At 48.1% G+C, this 13,014-nt stretch overlaps 5 protein-coding genes across 5 annotated transcripts; 2 read left to right on the top strand and 3 right to left on the bottom strand.

Annotated features, from left to right (window-relative positions):
- Positions 1 to 881: 881 nt before the first annotated feature.
- Positions 882 to 3,893, top strand: T069G_08382 (cid1 family poly A polymerase domain-containing protein; the record flags this gene model as incomplete). Its single annotated transcript, XM_056175592.1, has 3 exons — positions 882 to 3,373; positions 3,437 to 3,530; positions 3,621 to 3,893. The coding sequence occupies 3 exons, from the start codon at positions 882 to 884 to the stop codon at positions 3,891 to 3,893; spliced, it is 2,859 nt and encodes a 952-aa protein (XP_056026541.1).
- A 606-nt stretch (positions 3,894 to 4,499) lies between these two features.
- On the bottom strand, positions 4,500 to 5,859 carry T069G_08381 (XPG domain containing domain-containing protein; the record flags this gene model as incomplete). The annotated part of the gene is made up of 3 exons (XM_056175591.1): positions 4,500 to 4,535; positions 4,603 to 5,590; positions 5,651 to 5,859. The coding sequence occupies 3 exons, from the start codon at positions 5,857 to 5,859 to the stop codon at positions 4,500 to 4,502; spliced, it is 1,233 nt and encodes a 410-aa protein (XP_056026540.1).
- Positions 5,860 to 6,315: 456 nt separating this feature from the next.
- Positions 6,316 to 7,927, top strand: T069G_08380 (phosphoribosyl synthetase-associated domain-containing protein; the record flags this gene model as incomplete). The annotated part of the gene is made up of 4 exons (XM_056175590.1): positions 6,316 to 6,426; positions 6,505 to 6,652; positions 6,708 to 7,098; positions 7,183 to 7,927. 4 exons carry the CDS (start codon positions 6,316 to 6,318, stop codon positions 7,925 to 7,927), a joined length of 1,395 nt encoding a protein of 464 aa, XP_056026539.1.
- Positions 7,928 to 8,525: 598 nt separating this feature from the next.
- T069G_08379 (short chain dehydrogenase domain-containing protein) lies at positions 8,526 to 9,724 on the bottom strand (the record flags this gene model as incomplete). Its single annotated transcript, XM_056175589.1, has 6 exons — positions 8,526 to 8,561; positions 8,625 to 8,733; positions 8,813 to 8,868; positions 8,926 to 9,062; positions 9,148 to 9,320; positions 9,414 to 9,724. 6 exons carry the CDS (start codon positions 9,722 to 9,724, stop codon positions 8,526 to 8,528), a joined length of 822 nt encoding a protein of 273 aa, XP_056026538.1.
- A 982-nt stretch (positions 9,725 to 10,706) lies between these two features.
- On the bottom strand, positions 10,707 to 12,670 carry T069G_08378 (major facilitator superfamily domain-containing protein; the record flags this gene model as incomplete). Its single annotated transcript, XM_056175588.1, has 5 exons — positions 10,707 to 11,107; positions 11,175 to 11,881; positions 11,937 to 12,105; positions 12,170 to 12,465; positions 12,531 to 12,670. The coding sequence occupies 5 exons, from the start codon at positions 12,668 to 12,670 to the stop codon at positions 10,707 to 10,709; spliced, it is 1,713 nt and encodes a 570-aa protein (XP_056026537.1).
- Between the last annotated feature and the right edge of the window lie 344 nt (positions 12,671 to 13,014).

The following is a 13,014-nucleotide window of genomic DNA, read 5'->3' as shown; positions in this document are numbered from 1 at the left end:
GGGCCGAGCACGATTGTTTGCTGCCTCCTCTAACACCCACTCAGTAACACCACTCCGTACCACCAAGAGTACATACTACGAAGGCACAGGTAGAGTTAGAAGAAAAGTCCAAAAATAACATTGAATGGAAATTTTAGTACTTAGTAGTATTCAGCACCCCGGGGATCGAGTAGAGTTCAAGTGACGGAACAAGATGTGAGGGCAGTGTGAAGCCTTTTCATCAATTGCAAGTTCCTTAGTACTTTTACTAGTATCGCTACCTCTTTCTTTCAGTATCTGCTGCTACAGCTATATTTTTATATCATCTGCTACTACAGCTATATTCCTCTATTATCCGCTATTATAGCTATGTTTCTCTAGTATCGGGTAATATACCTATGTTCCTCTACGGTAGTATCTGGTTTTATTTCCTTTGAGGACGGGATGAATAACCACAGCGCTATGGTACCTTGCTAGGTCGGTCCAAGTTCAATGCCGTAGCTGGGGCCTGGTGTCATGCAGCAGCTGAGGCCGATCCTTTGTACCTTAGCCGGCGGTACCTGCTGAGGCTAAGCGCTGGCAGCGTTGCACTAACAGCTTGCTGGCCTCCTCTAGCTCCGCTTCTCCAAAGTAACTTCGTGGTATCTATTTCTTGGATATCCTGCTTCTAAAAAAGCAAATCCCCTCTTGTGTACCGCTCAGTACCGAAGTGACTTCCTGTTTGTCTCGCTTCCCCTCTCCCTTATCAGGTGCTTCAAAACTTACATATCAGAAGATTGAAGCCAGTATTCTGCGATATTGAGGATGTCAATTATAAAGATAAGATACCAAAGTTTTTAAAGTGCTGAAAGCTCGCCACTGCTGCAATCTTCACACCTATCTTTATCCATTGATTAAACAAGATGCTCCCTAATCAACGAGAACGTGGTGTTGAAGGTGACGGAGTCTCTGGGCTTGAGGGTCATCTCCGAAATATGATTCTCACAAATGCTAATGCCAATGTCAATGCCAATGCCAACCAAAGCACCAATCCAGCAGGCACTCCTTCCACGTCAAGAAGGCGACCGAACCAGGCTCAACGACGTCAGATGCAGTTCACAGTCAGCCCCGAGCCTCGGCAGCAGCTTCCGGCTAGGAATGCCCAATGGCCACCGCAGCAGCACCAGCAGCACCAGCAGCAGCATCAGTCTCGTTCAACCTCAGGCCCGAGATCCTCAGACTTTCCCCGTTCTCGAAATTCATGGAATGGTCCTTCACAGGCATCTGCGAATAGGCCTCAGTACCAGAATCCATCGACCATGAGACAATATAATGCAGCCCCGTCTCGTGGTGCACATCACCAGAGCTCAGGCTCATTTCACTATCAACATCGTTCCATTAGGCCCGAAGAAATCGCGAGCCAGGCCCGCCTACTAGATATGTTATGTCATCAGGTCTTGAGTTACTCCGAGATCGACAGGTCCGAGATAGCTGAAAAGGAGGCTTTTCGTCAACGTATAGAGCACATCTGCCGCGAAGTCATTAGTCAGTTTGAAGCTGGTCAGTTTGAAGAACAACCGGATGTGAACAACAGGATCCCCCCCTTTTCCGTGGAACTGAAGTGTTTTGGCAGCTTGTCTTCCGGTTTTGCTACAAAGGCCTCTGACCTGGACCTGGGCTTGGTATCGCCTCTGTCCAAGATTCCACCTGATGCTCCTGGGTCCCCTATACCTCGATTGATTGAAAAGGCATTCTTGCAGGCAGGGCTTGGTGCCAGGCTTCTAAGTCGCACGAGAGTCCCGATTATCAAGATATGTGAGCTTCCTCCAGAAGACCTCTTTAAAGGTCTATTGGAAGCACGCGAGAAATGGGAGCGTGGCCTTGATAAAGAGACTCAATCTGGAGCTGCTGAAATAGAGCCTGACAATGACGGCTCTATTCGAGGCGAGGACGAAGATCACGAACAAAGCGGAGTCGCCGAGGCTGGTTCAGATTCGGTGGGTGAATTTGAGATACTCTGCAAGGATTCTACTGAACCACAGCGATTTCGACTTCAACAAGGCCCTAAAAACTCACTAGATTCCTACTATGGTCTGGCCAAGCGCATTTTACGGAGAGCTGGTGGCTACGATATTACTGCTTCAAACTGCAAAGATTTTACGGCAGCCGACTGGGACATTCTAAACCGTGTCTGTTACGCATTTATCCAGGGGCTAGCGGACGATTCTTTGCGGGATCATGTTTCCAGACTTCCTTCCATTGCTGCAGCGAATGCTCGTTCAAACTCACTCGACCATCGCTCTCTTTTTGGAGTGTTTATGCAAGTAGAGGGAGAAAACATACTGCGCCAATGGAAGTCATGGCACGAAGGGCTCCCTCTAAGACAACCTGAGGATGACAAAGTCATAAGACAGTGGGAATCTCTGCAATTTAGGTCATTGCTGGATATTGAACCTGTCACATACAACAGAGAACTTCAACTGGCCCTCGAGAAGCTCAAGAAAATTCCCTCCGTTCAACTATTACTGTTTGAGCAAGATCAACAAGAGACACCTTCGCAATATTACACCAGGATAAGGAGCATCGTAAACAGTTTAGGGAGCTCGGCGCCCGCACCTCAATCAACCATAACCAGCCGATATGTTGCTGGGGTATTTCATGAAGAGATACGAGATCAACTGAGTGGTTATCTTGAACAATTCCCGGAACAGGCAACGATTCAAGCGGTAGGATGTCGCCACAAAAGTATTCATCTAGCCAATGAATTTGAAAGGGCTATTGAAAATAAATTGTACGACGCTGCTGTCGTACCTGCTATCAAACGCTATATCGAAATATTGCGGCAGCCCCTCGAGAAGAGAATGATGGCACCTGGGAAACCATATTATGTCGTGTCAATCCCCGCCGAGTTCTCTTCAGATTTTGGCAAGATCAAGGCACTTACTGATCCCCATACAATGGCACCAAATCAATCTGGTCAGAGGCAACGAGATCCGCTCGAGTTTCCCAAATCCGATGTTGGGGTACAATGCGACATCAACTTTTCTGCCCACCTGGCTCTCCAGAACACCCTTTTGCTACGCTGCTATTCGCATACTGACCCGAGAGTCCGACCCATGATTCTATTTGTCAAGCACTGGGCCAAAATGCGTGGCATCAACTCTGGATACCGTGGCACTTTGAGTAGCTATGGTTACGTGCTGATGGTACTGCATTATCTCGTCAATGTTGCGCAGCCCTTTGTGTGCCCCAATCTCCAACAGCTCGCACCGGCGCCTCCCAACAACTTGACTCCGGCCGAGATACAGTCCACGATAAGCTGCCGAGGCTACAATATCCAATTCTGGAGAAACGAGGAAGAAATCATCAGACTGGCATCCCAAAATCAGCTCAACAGAAACACCGAAAGCGTGGGGCACTTACTCAGAGGATTTTTCGAATACTTTGCTCAAACCGGCATGATGGGCAATGGCCTCAGTAGAGGGTTTGACTGGGGCCGCAATGTCATCAGTTTGCGAACTCATGGAGGAATTTTGACAAAGCAAGAAAAGGGCTGGACGGGGGCAAAGACGGTATATGAAGTCCAGAAGACAGATGCTGATACACCTCATACACCTCATACACCTTCAGGCCTCAATACTCAGCCGCCAGCCTCTCCACAGGCTACCAAGAATGGAGAGGTCAAAGAGATCCGACTTCGGTATCTATTCGCCATTGAAGATCCGTTCGAAATAGACCACAACGTGGCACGAACGGTGACACACAACGGCATCGTCTCGATCCGCAATGAGTTCCGCCGAGCATGGAGGATACTTCGCGCCGCTGGTAATGGAGACACTCAAGAGAATTTGTTGCAGGACGTTGAAGACGAGAAGGAGGCCCCTGTTGCACTTTTGCAATTACTTGCAGATATACATGAAGCTACTCCAGTATGAGAAAACCTGATCAAAAGATATCCTTTTTTTTTCCCCGGATGGCCATCTAGCCTTATAATGACTGGGTGAAATTCAAGTGTAAGAAAATAATCTATATGAAAGAATGGATGACTATCAGATCTAGTATTATTCAGGTATCTATGGAGAGGACATTGAATTTGTTTCCTCTATTCACACTGGAATTACTTGTCTTCTTGTTCGTCTTCTTGTTTATGCCTTGTGATTTGCCTCCCCGCTTGCTGGGTGTTTTGTCCTCTGCTTTCGGGCGAGACTGTTCGCCTTGAGATGGTGCTTGCTCAAACGTTATAAACTCTGATAGAATGTTTGCTATCTGTTGTTCTCTTGATGCCTTTAAGAAACCAGATAGCAAACAAACGTCCGGATACTCATGGAGAGGAGGGAGCTCCGCTAAAATGCCACCAATTTGAATGAGACTGAGCGTAAACTCATCTGTACTGTTGGTTTCGACAATTACAGAAGAAAGCACTTGACTCAATAGGCGGAGCGAATACAACCCGGCTTGAATGTGTGCGCTAAAGTGAATTATATCCCAAGGTATTTTATCCCCAGCAGCAGTCAATCTGCTACCATTTCGTTGAAGCGTGATTAGTGTATGTGAATTCTTGCCTTGCTGGTTGCATTCTATAACATTCAGTATCACGCACAGCAGAACCCACCGATACTGCTGTGCTATATTTGTTTCTCTTACTCGCCTCAAAAGTTCCAGCAGCTCACGGGCCGCTATATTTGTCTCATCGCTGGATAGCAGTGAAATTTCTCGTCCCTTTTGATTGATGTTCTGCACTCTTCTGTATTCCTCAACTGACATAGAGCAGCGACATTGAAGATAGCGGCACGCCGCCGTGTAGGCCAACGTCCGGACATGCGCGCTTGCGTCCCAAGATGTGCCTTTGGTGGGATTATCGAATAAGGATGGAAGAAAAATCTTGGCCTTCTCTCGGGCGTTCTTGGCTTTAGGCGCCTGGCCAATTTGAAGGAGCAGTTCTGACACTCTGGGGTCAAGGCCGCTCAATGGGAGCAAACTACCGTCCACCAAGTGCGGTACTGGAGCACTTTCGTGGTGGACATATTGTTGACGAAAATGATCATAGTCCAGAGCATCTGCTATAGGTTTCGAGCAGGCCTTCAATAGCATAGGAAGCGTTGCGTTGGGGTTACGCAGCCGTTCATACCCTAAGCGACAAGCTTCCACGGATTTTGACAATCCTATTTTCGTGTATATCTCACGAGGCGCATACACCACGCAAGCCAGCATCGAACTAGCATTCTCATGGATATCTCGGAAGAAGACAACTTTGCCATTGCCAAGGTCATGAGCAAGTAGATCCGAGTCGGATGTCAAAATTGTACCACCATGCTTCGCAATGTCCGAAGCACAGTAGGCGTCAGCCTCTCCTGGAATAATGAAGCATTTTTCTCGGTATCGAGAGCTACCTCTGATAGCATCAATGATTGCGGGAACAAGAAAAGCCGGATCCAGGGAAGTTTTATCGGTGAATCTTCCCGGGCGGTTTGCATCTAGATATATATCATTTGTAGGAACCACATGCTTGCGAGGACAAGCCATAGAATTTGAAGAGTAGAACAAGTTGAGCCGGGAAGTTACTTTCATCACCCTCTCCATGCGGATAGGCTGCTTGGATTCTGGCAGGTAGCCATCGAAGTATATGGCTCGACTGCTGAAGCGTTAGCTATCATCTTTATTTGCTACGTTATGGGTTTGGGAAGAAGCTGACATGGTCACTTGCTGATCTTCCAGACGATCCAACCATTCAATGACGAGTCGACTGAGAAGGCCATATGACGGCTGATTGGCCCCTTGAAATCTGCAGAGATGAAGAATATGATAAGCCAATGCTGGGCCATCGACGACTACCACTTGGTGCTGGAGAATCTCGTGAGAGGCATAATTCTCCAGCGTGGTAATCAGATGAGGAATCCCCATGCCGACCAATTCTCATCAATTCATGAAGATGCTGGGCCCTCAATACGGGATGCTAGTCATGTATATCTTTCCAGATATTACATCGGCGGCAACATGTTTTTTGTGGAACTGGTTGTTGGTCTAAGCAACAATCGGAAAGCCAATGCATGCATTATGATAACGCTCGCGATAATCCGACAAAATTCACTTGCTGCAGCTGAATTGCCCCGCCATGATGATCTGTGTCGAAATCGCACTGTGTTTTTGCGGGAGGCTGCAAGGTCTAAACTATTGACGGTCCATCAAAAGAACCAATGATATTGGCAGCAGCAGTAGATCGCACCGTAGCCTCACGTGCAATCCACACAGTATGATTGCCTAGGGCTCCACGCCTAGAGAAAGAAAAAAAAGCTCCTCGTCTCACCCAACTTTTTTCTTCAAACTTTTTTTCCCTTCTCCCCCCAAGGGTCGGCCGCAATGCGCAACACGCTCATTTTCGCCGGCAACTCATGCCCAGCTCTCACAGGCCAAATATGTGAGAACTTGGGCATGACTCCTGCCCAAGCGGAGCTGACCCAATTCTCCAATGTGAGCTTCCTGTAGCTCTTCGTTGCCGTTTTTGGTTCCTTGACTGTCGGCCTCGGCAGATACTGACTGACTCCCAAGGGCGAGACAAGTGTCCGGATCCTCACAAGCGTCCGAGAGAAGGATGTCTTCGTTGTCCAGTCTGGGAGTCCCAGGATCAACGACTCCATCATGGAGTTGCTCATCATGATCTCTGCTTGCAAGGGTGGCTCTGCCAACAAGGTCACAGGTTCGCTCAACGGGCACCGGCTCTGCTGTGGAACATTGCTGACATTGTTTCGCAGCTGTGCTCCCGTACTTCCCCTACAGCCGACAGTCCAAGAAGAAGTCTCCCAGAGGAGCTATTACCGCAAGGATGCTGTCCAACTTGCTGGGCGTTGCTGGAGTTAAGCACGTCATCACCGTGGACCTTCATGCCTCGCAGATGCAAGGCTTCTTCAGGTGTCCCGTTGACAACCTCCATGCTGAACCCATTATTGCCAAATGGATCAAGCGAAATGTGCCAAATTGGCGAGAGGCTGTGGTGGTGTCCAAAAACCCTGGTGGTACAAAGCGAGTTACGTCACTTGCGGATGCTCTCAAGCTGAACTTTGGGCTGGTCACCACCGACAGGAGACGCGGAACAAATATGACAGGCAGCATGATCATGAACCATCTCGATGGGCTTGATCAGCGGTCTGAATTCAAGGACGCGGCGCAGAGCGAAAGTCGGCCAGACAAGCCCGCCCCAAGCCACGACAGAGCAAGGACCCCCGTTAGGAGTACTAGAGTTGTGACCGACTCGCAAGGTTCGCCTATTCGGTCTAGCGATTTGTCGACAAGTGCGACGAATCTTGCTGATCCTGTCCAAGCAGATCAACCCGCAACAAGGCGAAAGAGCGCTGTGCATCTCGACTCTGACTATGATGATCGTCGTGCCCAAGAAGTCATTCATGGCCGGCTGATTCAAGGCCACATTGTCGAAGATGACTTCCCGTCTCCGGGACGATCTACGGCGGGTAACAGCGTGCAGGGCGATGATCCGATGACCATGTCTCATGCTTCATCCTTCTTTGCGCCCGATCGTCAGTCGCTGGCCGGCGGCGCCAACGGTGAAAGCAGCTCCGACGAGGAAGACAATGCTTTCGAGGATCCTAGGGCAGAGCACATGATCACGCTGGTAGGAGACGTGAGAAATCGCACCGTCTTCATAGTCGATGACATGATTGACAAGCCAGGGTCGTGGATCGCAGCGGCTGAGACCGTCGTCAAGAAAGGCTTGGCCAAAAAGGTGTATTGCATTGCTACCCATGGTGTCTTTGGCGGAGACTGTTTGGAGCAATTGCAAGCATGCGAGTGCATCGACACCATTGTTGTTACCAACAGCTTCCCCATCAACGAGGAACGAGTGAGAAACTCGAGTAAGCTGGTCATTTTGGATCTCTCCTTTCTCCTGTCCGAAGCCATCCGCCGAAATCATTATGGCGAGTCCATTTCTCCCTTGTTTCAACATATCGGAGATTGAAATATGGAAGGTTGTTGATTGCAATGTGTAAGCTGAAGGCGAATTGCCGCCTCTTTTCAAGACTGTTCATGGTCTGACTGGATGGGTCTCTCCAGTTGTTTCATTTTTCTTTTAGCGTGGCGTCCTTGGATTTAGGAAAGGAAAGAGAAACAAAAAAGGCATGATTATTTGTACGAACAAGGTCAGTCAATTGATGAATAACGATGAGTGCCGTGGAAGATTGCCCCTTCCCCCCACGTGTGTGTGTGTGTGTGTGTGTGTATCCATTATGTCGTGTTTCAACAAACACAACCCAGCGGTGCTGTCCTTGTGGCAGCAAGAGTCCGATTCATCTCAGAATGGATTCTTAACGGAACGTTGGTAGATCAAATTTTCGTTCTTAGAAGGCCCCTGATTCTTTTCTGGCTTCGGCTGGTCGTGGGTTAGGGGCAAGAGAAATTTTCGAACATGCAAGCCAGATACATCGAAATTTGCAATTTACCAATCCAATTTATTTGCTAAATGTTTAAATGCTTATTTATTTATTTATTTTTAATCTACTAAATGTGCATATTTTACCTTATATTAAAGTGCTCATATGTCTACACATTTGTTTTATCTAAGTTGGTCGGCGATGCATGATAAGAGCAGATGCCTTTTCGCCCGTCAGCAATCAGAAAGTGTCAAGCAGGAATCGAAAGAACGAGGGGTCACATACCTGGTGGTTGGGGTAGAGCAGAGACTCGGCAACGACGACATTCTCCTTTCTGGTGGCGGCAAAGACAATGACCTCAGCGATATCCTCAGGAGTGAGGGGGTCGCAGCCACTGGTGGTGGTGTGTCAGTGCCCATACAATAAAGTGATGATATAAGCCGAACGGCAGAGGAGAACGGGTTAAATCTCACGCATAGACAGCATCAGCTTTGGACTTGTCACCGTAGAAACGAACAACGGAAAATTCCTAGTGGCAGCTGTAAGCAATGGACAAGCTTGATTTTAGTCCTTCGAGCTGCCTTACCGTTTCAACCTGGCCAGGGTCAATCTCGATGACCCTGATTCGAGTGGCGATAAGCTCCTTTCTCAAGCTATCCGTGAAGCTTCGGACAGCGGCTTTGCTGGCACAGTAGATTCCGCCTCCGGGGTATGGCTCACGGCCTATAAAGAGACGGGAGGTTAATATCACACATTAAGACGAAAGGATGAGAGAGGAGTCGTGAGGCCACCGAAAAAAAAAACATACCGGCAATGGAACCAATGTTGATAATATCTCCCTGGCCGCCATTAGGTCGTTTCTGGAAAATTGGCAAAATGGCCTGTGTCATGTTGATGAGACCAGTGACGTTTGTCGTGAAGACAATGTTCATGTCCTCTTCATCAATTTCAGGTGCTTTGGCCACACCCTTAACGAGTCCGCTGAGAAATAGGTAGTTAGTAAAGCTATTGACAGTAGATGAAAGGCAATACTTCCTTTCATCGTCTATTATAAGAGAAGAGGAGAAAACTTACGCATTGTTGACGAGGACGTGGATATCCCTCCACTCCTCCGGCAAACCGTTCACAAAGCCCCGGATCTCATCCGCCTTGCTCACATCAAGCTTCACAGGCAACACCTTGACTCCATTGTTGGTCTCCTTGTGAATCTCAGCAGCAAGTTCCTCCAGCGACTCCGCACGGCGAGCCGTCACAATGAGTCGCAAGTTGCCATTGGGGTTGGTCCGCGCAAACTCGAGAGCCGTCGACCGTCCGATTCCAGAAGACGCTCCAGTAATGAGGACGGTCTTGCCCTCCAGACGCTTAGCTGCTGCAGATGAAGCCATGGTTCGTGTAAAGATGGTGAATCTACTTTGTGAGATGGCTGGTTTGAAGGTGAGAGACGGAGAAGCAAGGGTTTGTCTCTGGCTATATCTAGACAAGGACCGGTTGTAGCCGCTTTGTAAGAAAGATGAACGAGTCACAGCAGTGCGGAAAAGATTGGCAGTAGTTTTGATTTGGACGGAAGGCATCAAGATAAAGATATGCTTCTCCGTTGACTTTTGCACGCTAGCCAATTGCTCAAGGAGAAGAGAGAGAAGATGGAAAGTCGTAGAAGGAAAAGTGGGTTTTGATGTTGACTCCAAATTGGAGAGGACGAGATATGAGATACCAAGGGCACAAGGTTACGATTGGGTAAGGTAGCTGAAGGACTGAATCACAACATGTACATTTCATGTATCTGATTTGAGGCACTAATAGTAGCTACAACAGATTTCAAGCACGACTCTTAGAGGGAATTAGTATCCATTCATCATGCTATACAAAAATGACGACAAGCTCCAGGGCGTCTCCAAATCGCCAATTCCCCCACCTTTGGTTCCGGTTGAAAATTGACCCCGCGCTTCTCAACGTGGGGCAGAAACACATGCAGAGTGATTGCATCTTCAGCAGGCGGCAACACTTTTTACCGTCTCGAGGATCCCACGCTTGGCAATTATTTCTATGCGGATTTTTATCCTCACTTATCCGGTCATAAGCCCTTCCGAGCCAAGAGCATGAAAGAAGCAAAGTGAAGGGAAGGAGAAATACAGCAGGGGAGCAAAAAAGACACAGGGTGGTCAGGGCCATTCGCTTATGCCAATGCTTTTGCTGTAGCAAGAGGTATTTGTCGTACACAAGAGCCAGAAGCAGCTCTCCTTCAACCGTCCAAGAGTGCTAGTCAAGAAGATGTCCACCTCTCCGTCATTCAGATCCCTCATAAACCTGAACAAAAACACTCAAGTTATAGGCATGAGTGTTACATCCAAAACAGACAGCATGCCTAATTTACTTCATCGGCTCTTCTAAATGCGCAACGTCCTGCAACCGAATCAAAGGTTCCACGGCTCTCTGTTGCCCATCTCTCGGAACTGTCGCTTGAAGCTGCTGCTCGATGTCCCTTTTGCGTATATGACAGCTCATAAAGGCAGTCGATAGCACCGCCAAACAAGCTGCTACCGCGGCCGTTGTGATGCTCTTGTGGAAAGCTGACGAATATGCTTTTTTGACAGCTTCCAGGCTATCTCCCACTAGATTTTTCATGTCGCCCTCCATGAAAGCCAGCTCGTCAAGGGTCAGAATATCCGGAAGTCGGTTAATGACTTCGGTGTGTAAGAACAACGTAGAAACTGCTACGCCAAGGCTTCCTCCTAATATTCTCGCTTGCGCAAGAATGCCATGAGCTGACGCTAAAAGGCAAAAGAGTCAGCATGTTATACCAACAAAGCAGTGTAAAAGAATAAAGGACCTCCTTACCCCTTTGGCGTGTCAGAACATCAACACTTATCACATTGGTTGCTGCTGCTGTAAAAAGACCAAACCCAAACCCCACGAAAGCTAGAAACCCAAGAGCTCTTGCGTCGTTTTCAGGTCCTCTAACCGTTGTGAGGAGCACAAATCCAAGACCCATGAGCCATGAACCACAACGCAAGGTCCCAGAGAGATGATCTTTGACTGCGTTGACCTTTCCGCTGACCATGCTCCCGATAGCCGCTGTTCCTAGCATAGGAAGCAAAGTTAGCCCTGCAAGGAGTGGGCTCTTGTCGCTCACGACTTGCATCCTGATTGGAAATAAGAATATCAAGAGTAAATAAGGGTAGCCCAGTAGAAAAGTAGTCAACATGCTTCTCGCGTAGCGTCGATTTCGTAGAAGCTCTATAGGAAAGACGGGAGCGATGGATTGAGCAAACCACTTCTCAATAGCGAATCCCCAGGCGAAGAGTGCCAGCCAGCATGCCAAACCAATGACCAATGGTGCGATGAATATCGGGCGCCTCCAGGTCTTTGGTTCGGACTCACCGGCATTCTGAAATGCAAAAACAACGAGAATCGAGGCCGTGATTCCTAGTATGGTACCGACAAAGTCAAACTGCTTCCACGGTGTGGTCTGTGTATGAGACATCTTCCTTTTGCTGGGCCAGCTAATAAAGAAAACAATCAGAGAAGCAAATCCAATGGGCCCGCTGTCTTCCACGTTAGCTGACTTCTTCCATCATACACACAGTCGGGATTGCAGACTTCATCCAAAAAATCCACCGCCAGCTTGTGTATTCGGCGAAAATCCCTCCCAAAACTGGCCCAAGAATGCCCGCGCTGGCAATGACCACTCCTATGATGCTACCGATATATTGACGAAGCTGCGGTGGGCATTGATGGGTCAATATGATCATTGATAAGGCATATAGACCTGCAAAGCACTGTAAGCCTTTCACCATCTTTGTGTAAGAGGGGAGGGATTCGTATTCACAGACCGGAACCGCCAATCCCCTGAAATCCTCGGCATATTATCAGCCACTTTACGTGCTTAGAAAAGCCACATGCAATAGAGAAGGACACAAAGAGTATATATGAAGCTGCGAAAGCATTACGCCGTCCAACAATATCGGAAAGAGTGCTGCATGACACGATGAAGCCAGCATAGCCTAAAGTATAGGCTAGCACAACCCAGTTGATCAGGCTATGCTCTTGAAACTCGACCCCGATTGTGTATAAGCTGGTTGCTAGGATGGAGGAGTCGATGATCGATAGTAGCAGACCTGAACAGACTCTATGGGAACAGATCAGCTTGAGTCAACTCATGCAATCTCTCCTTTGAACGGCACTGACACTCACCCACAACAAAGCAACCAAAACTGCCGTGTAGAAATGGGAGTAACATTGTCTTCAGGAATTCGTCCATCATCCACGCGTGGTGTCGTTTCCATAGGATCTCCGGGTTCGTCACAGCTGGAGCATCTCGAAGGAAGCGACATTGTCCCAGTACCGGAAACAGATCTTGAGATTCGGGAACCCCAGCCTAACAGGCTTAATTTAGGGGTAATATGAGTCTGAGGTTTTGTTGCTGCCTTATAGGATAACACAGAATGTGTCTCTCTATCAGCCGAGCTGGCTCCAGAAGAATGCTTAAATGTATCCAAGAATCAGCTCGCCTTCTAATATTAACAAGCAGAGTCCAAAAAGAAGGAAGGAATATTAGGGTGAATGATTGTGTTGAGTGCAAAAAGCGAGAGTAGTTGAACAAACGGAGAGGTAAATTGAGATAGGTAAGAAGGTCCAGCTCGTCAGATGCAGCTGGTGGAAGGACAGCCTCTTATAC

Source organism: Trichoderma breve, chromosome 5, assembly GCF_028502605.1.
Source record: "Trichoderma breve strain T069 chromosome 5, whole genome shotgun sequence".
Lineage (NCBI taxonomy): Eukaryota > Fungi > Ascomycota > Sordariomycetes > Hypocreales > Hypocreaceae > Trichoderma > Trichoderma breve.
The sequence above is the reverse complement of the archived record's forward strand: the minus strand, read 5'-3'. Positions and strand labels throughout refer to the sequence as shown.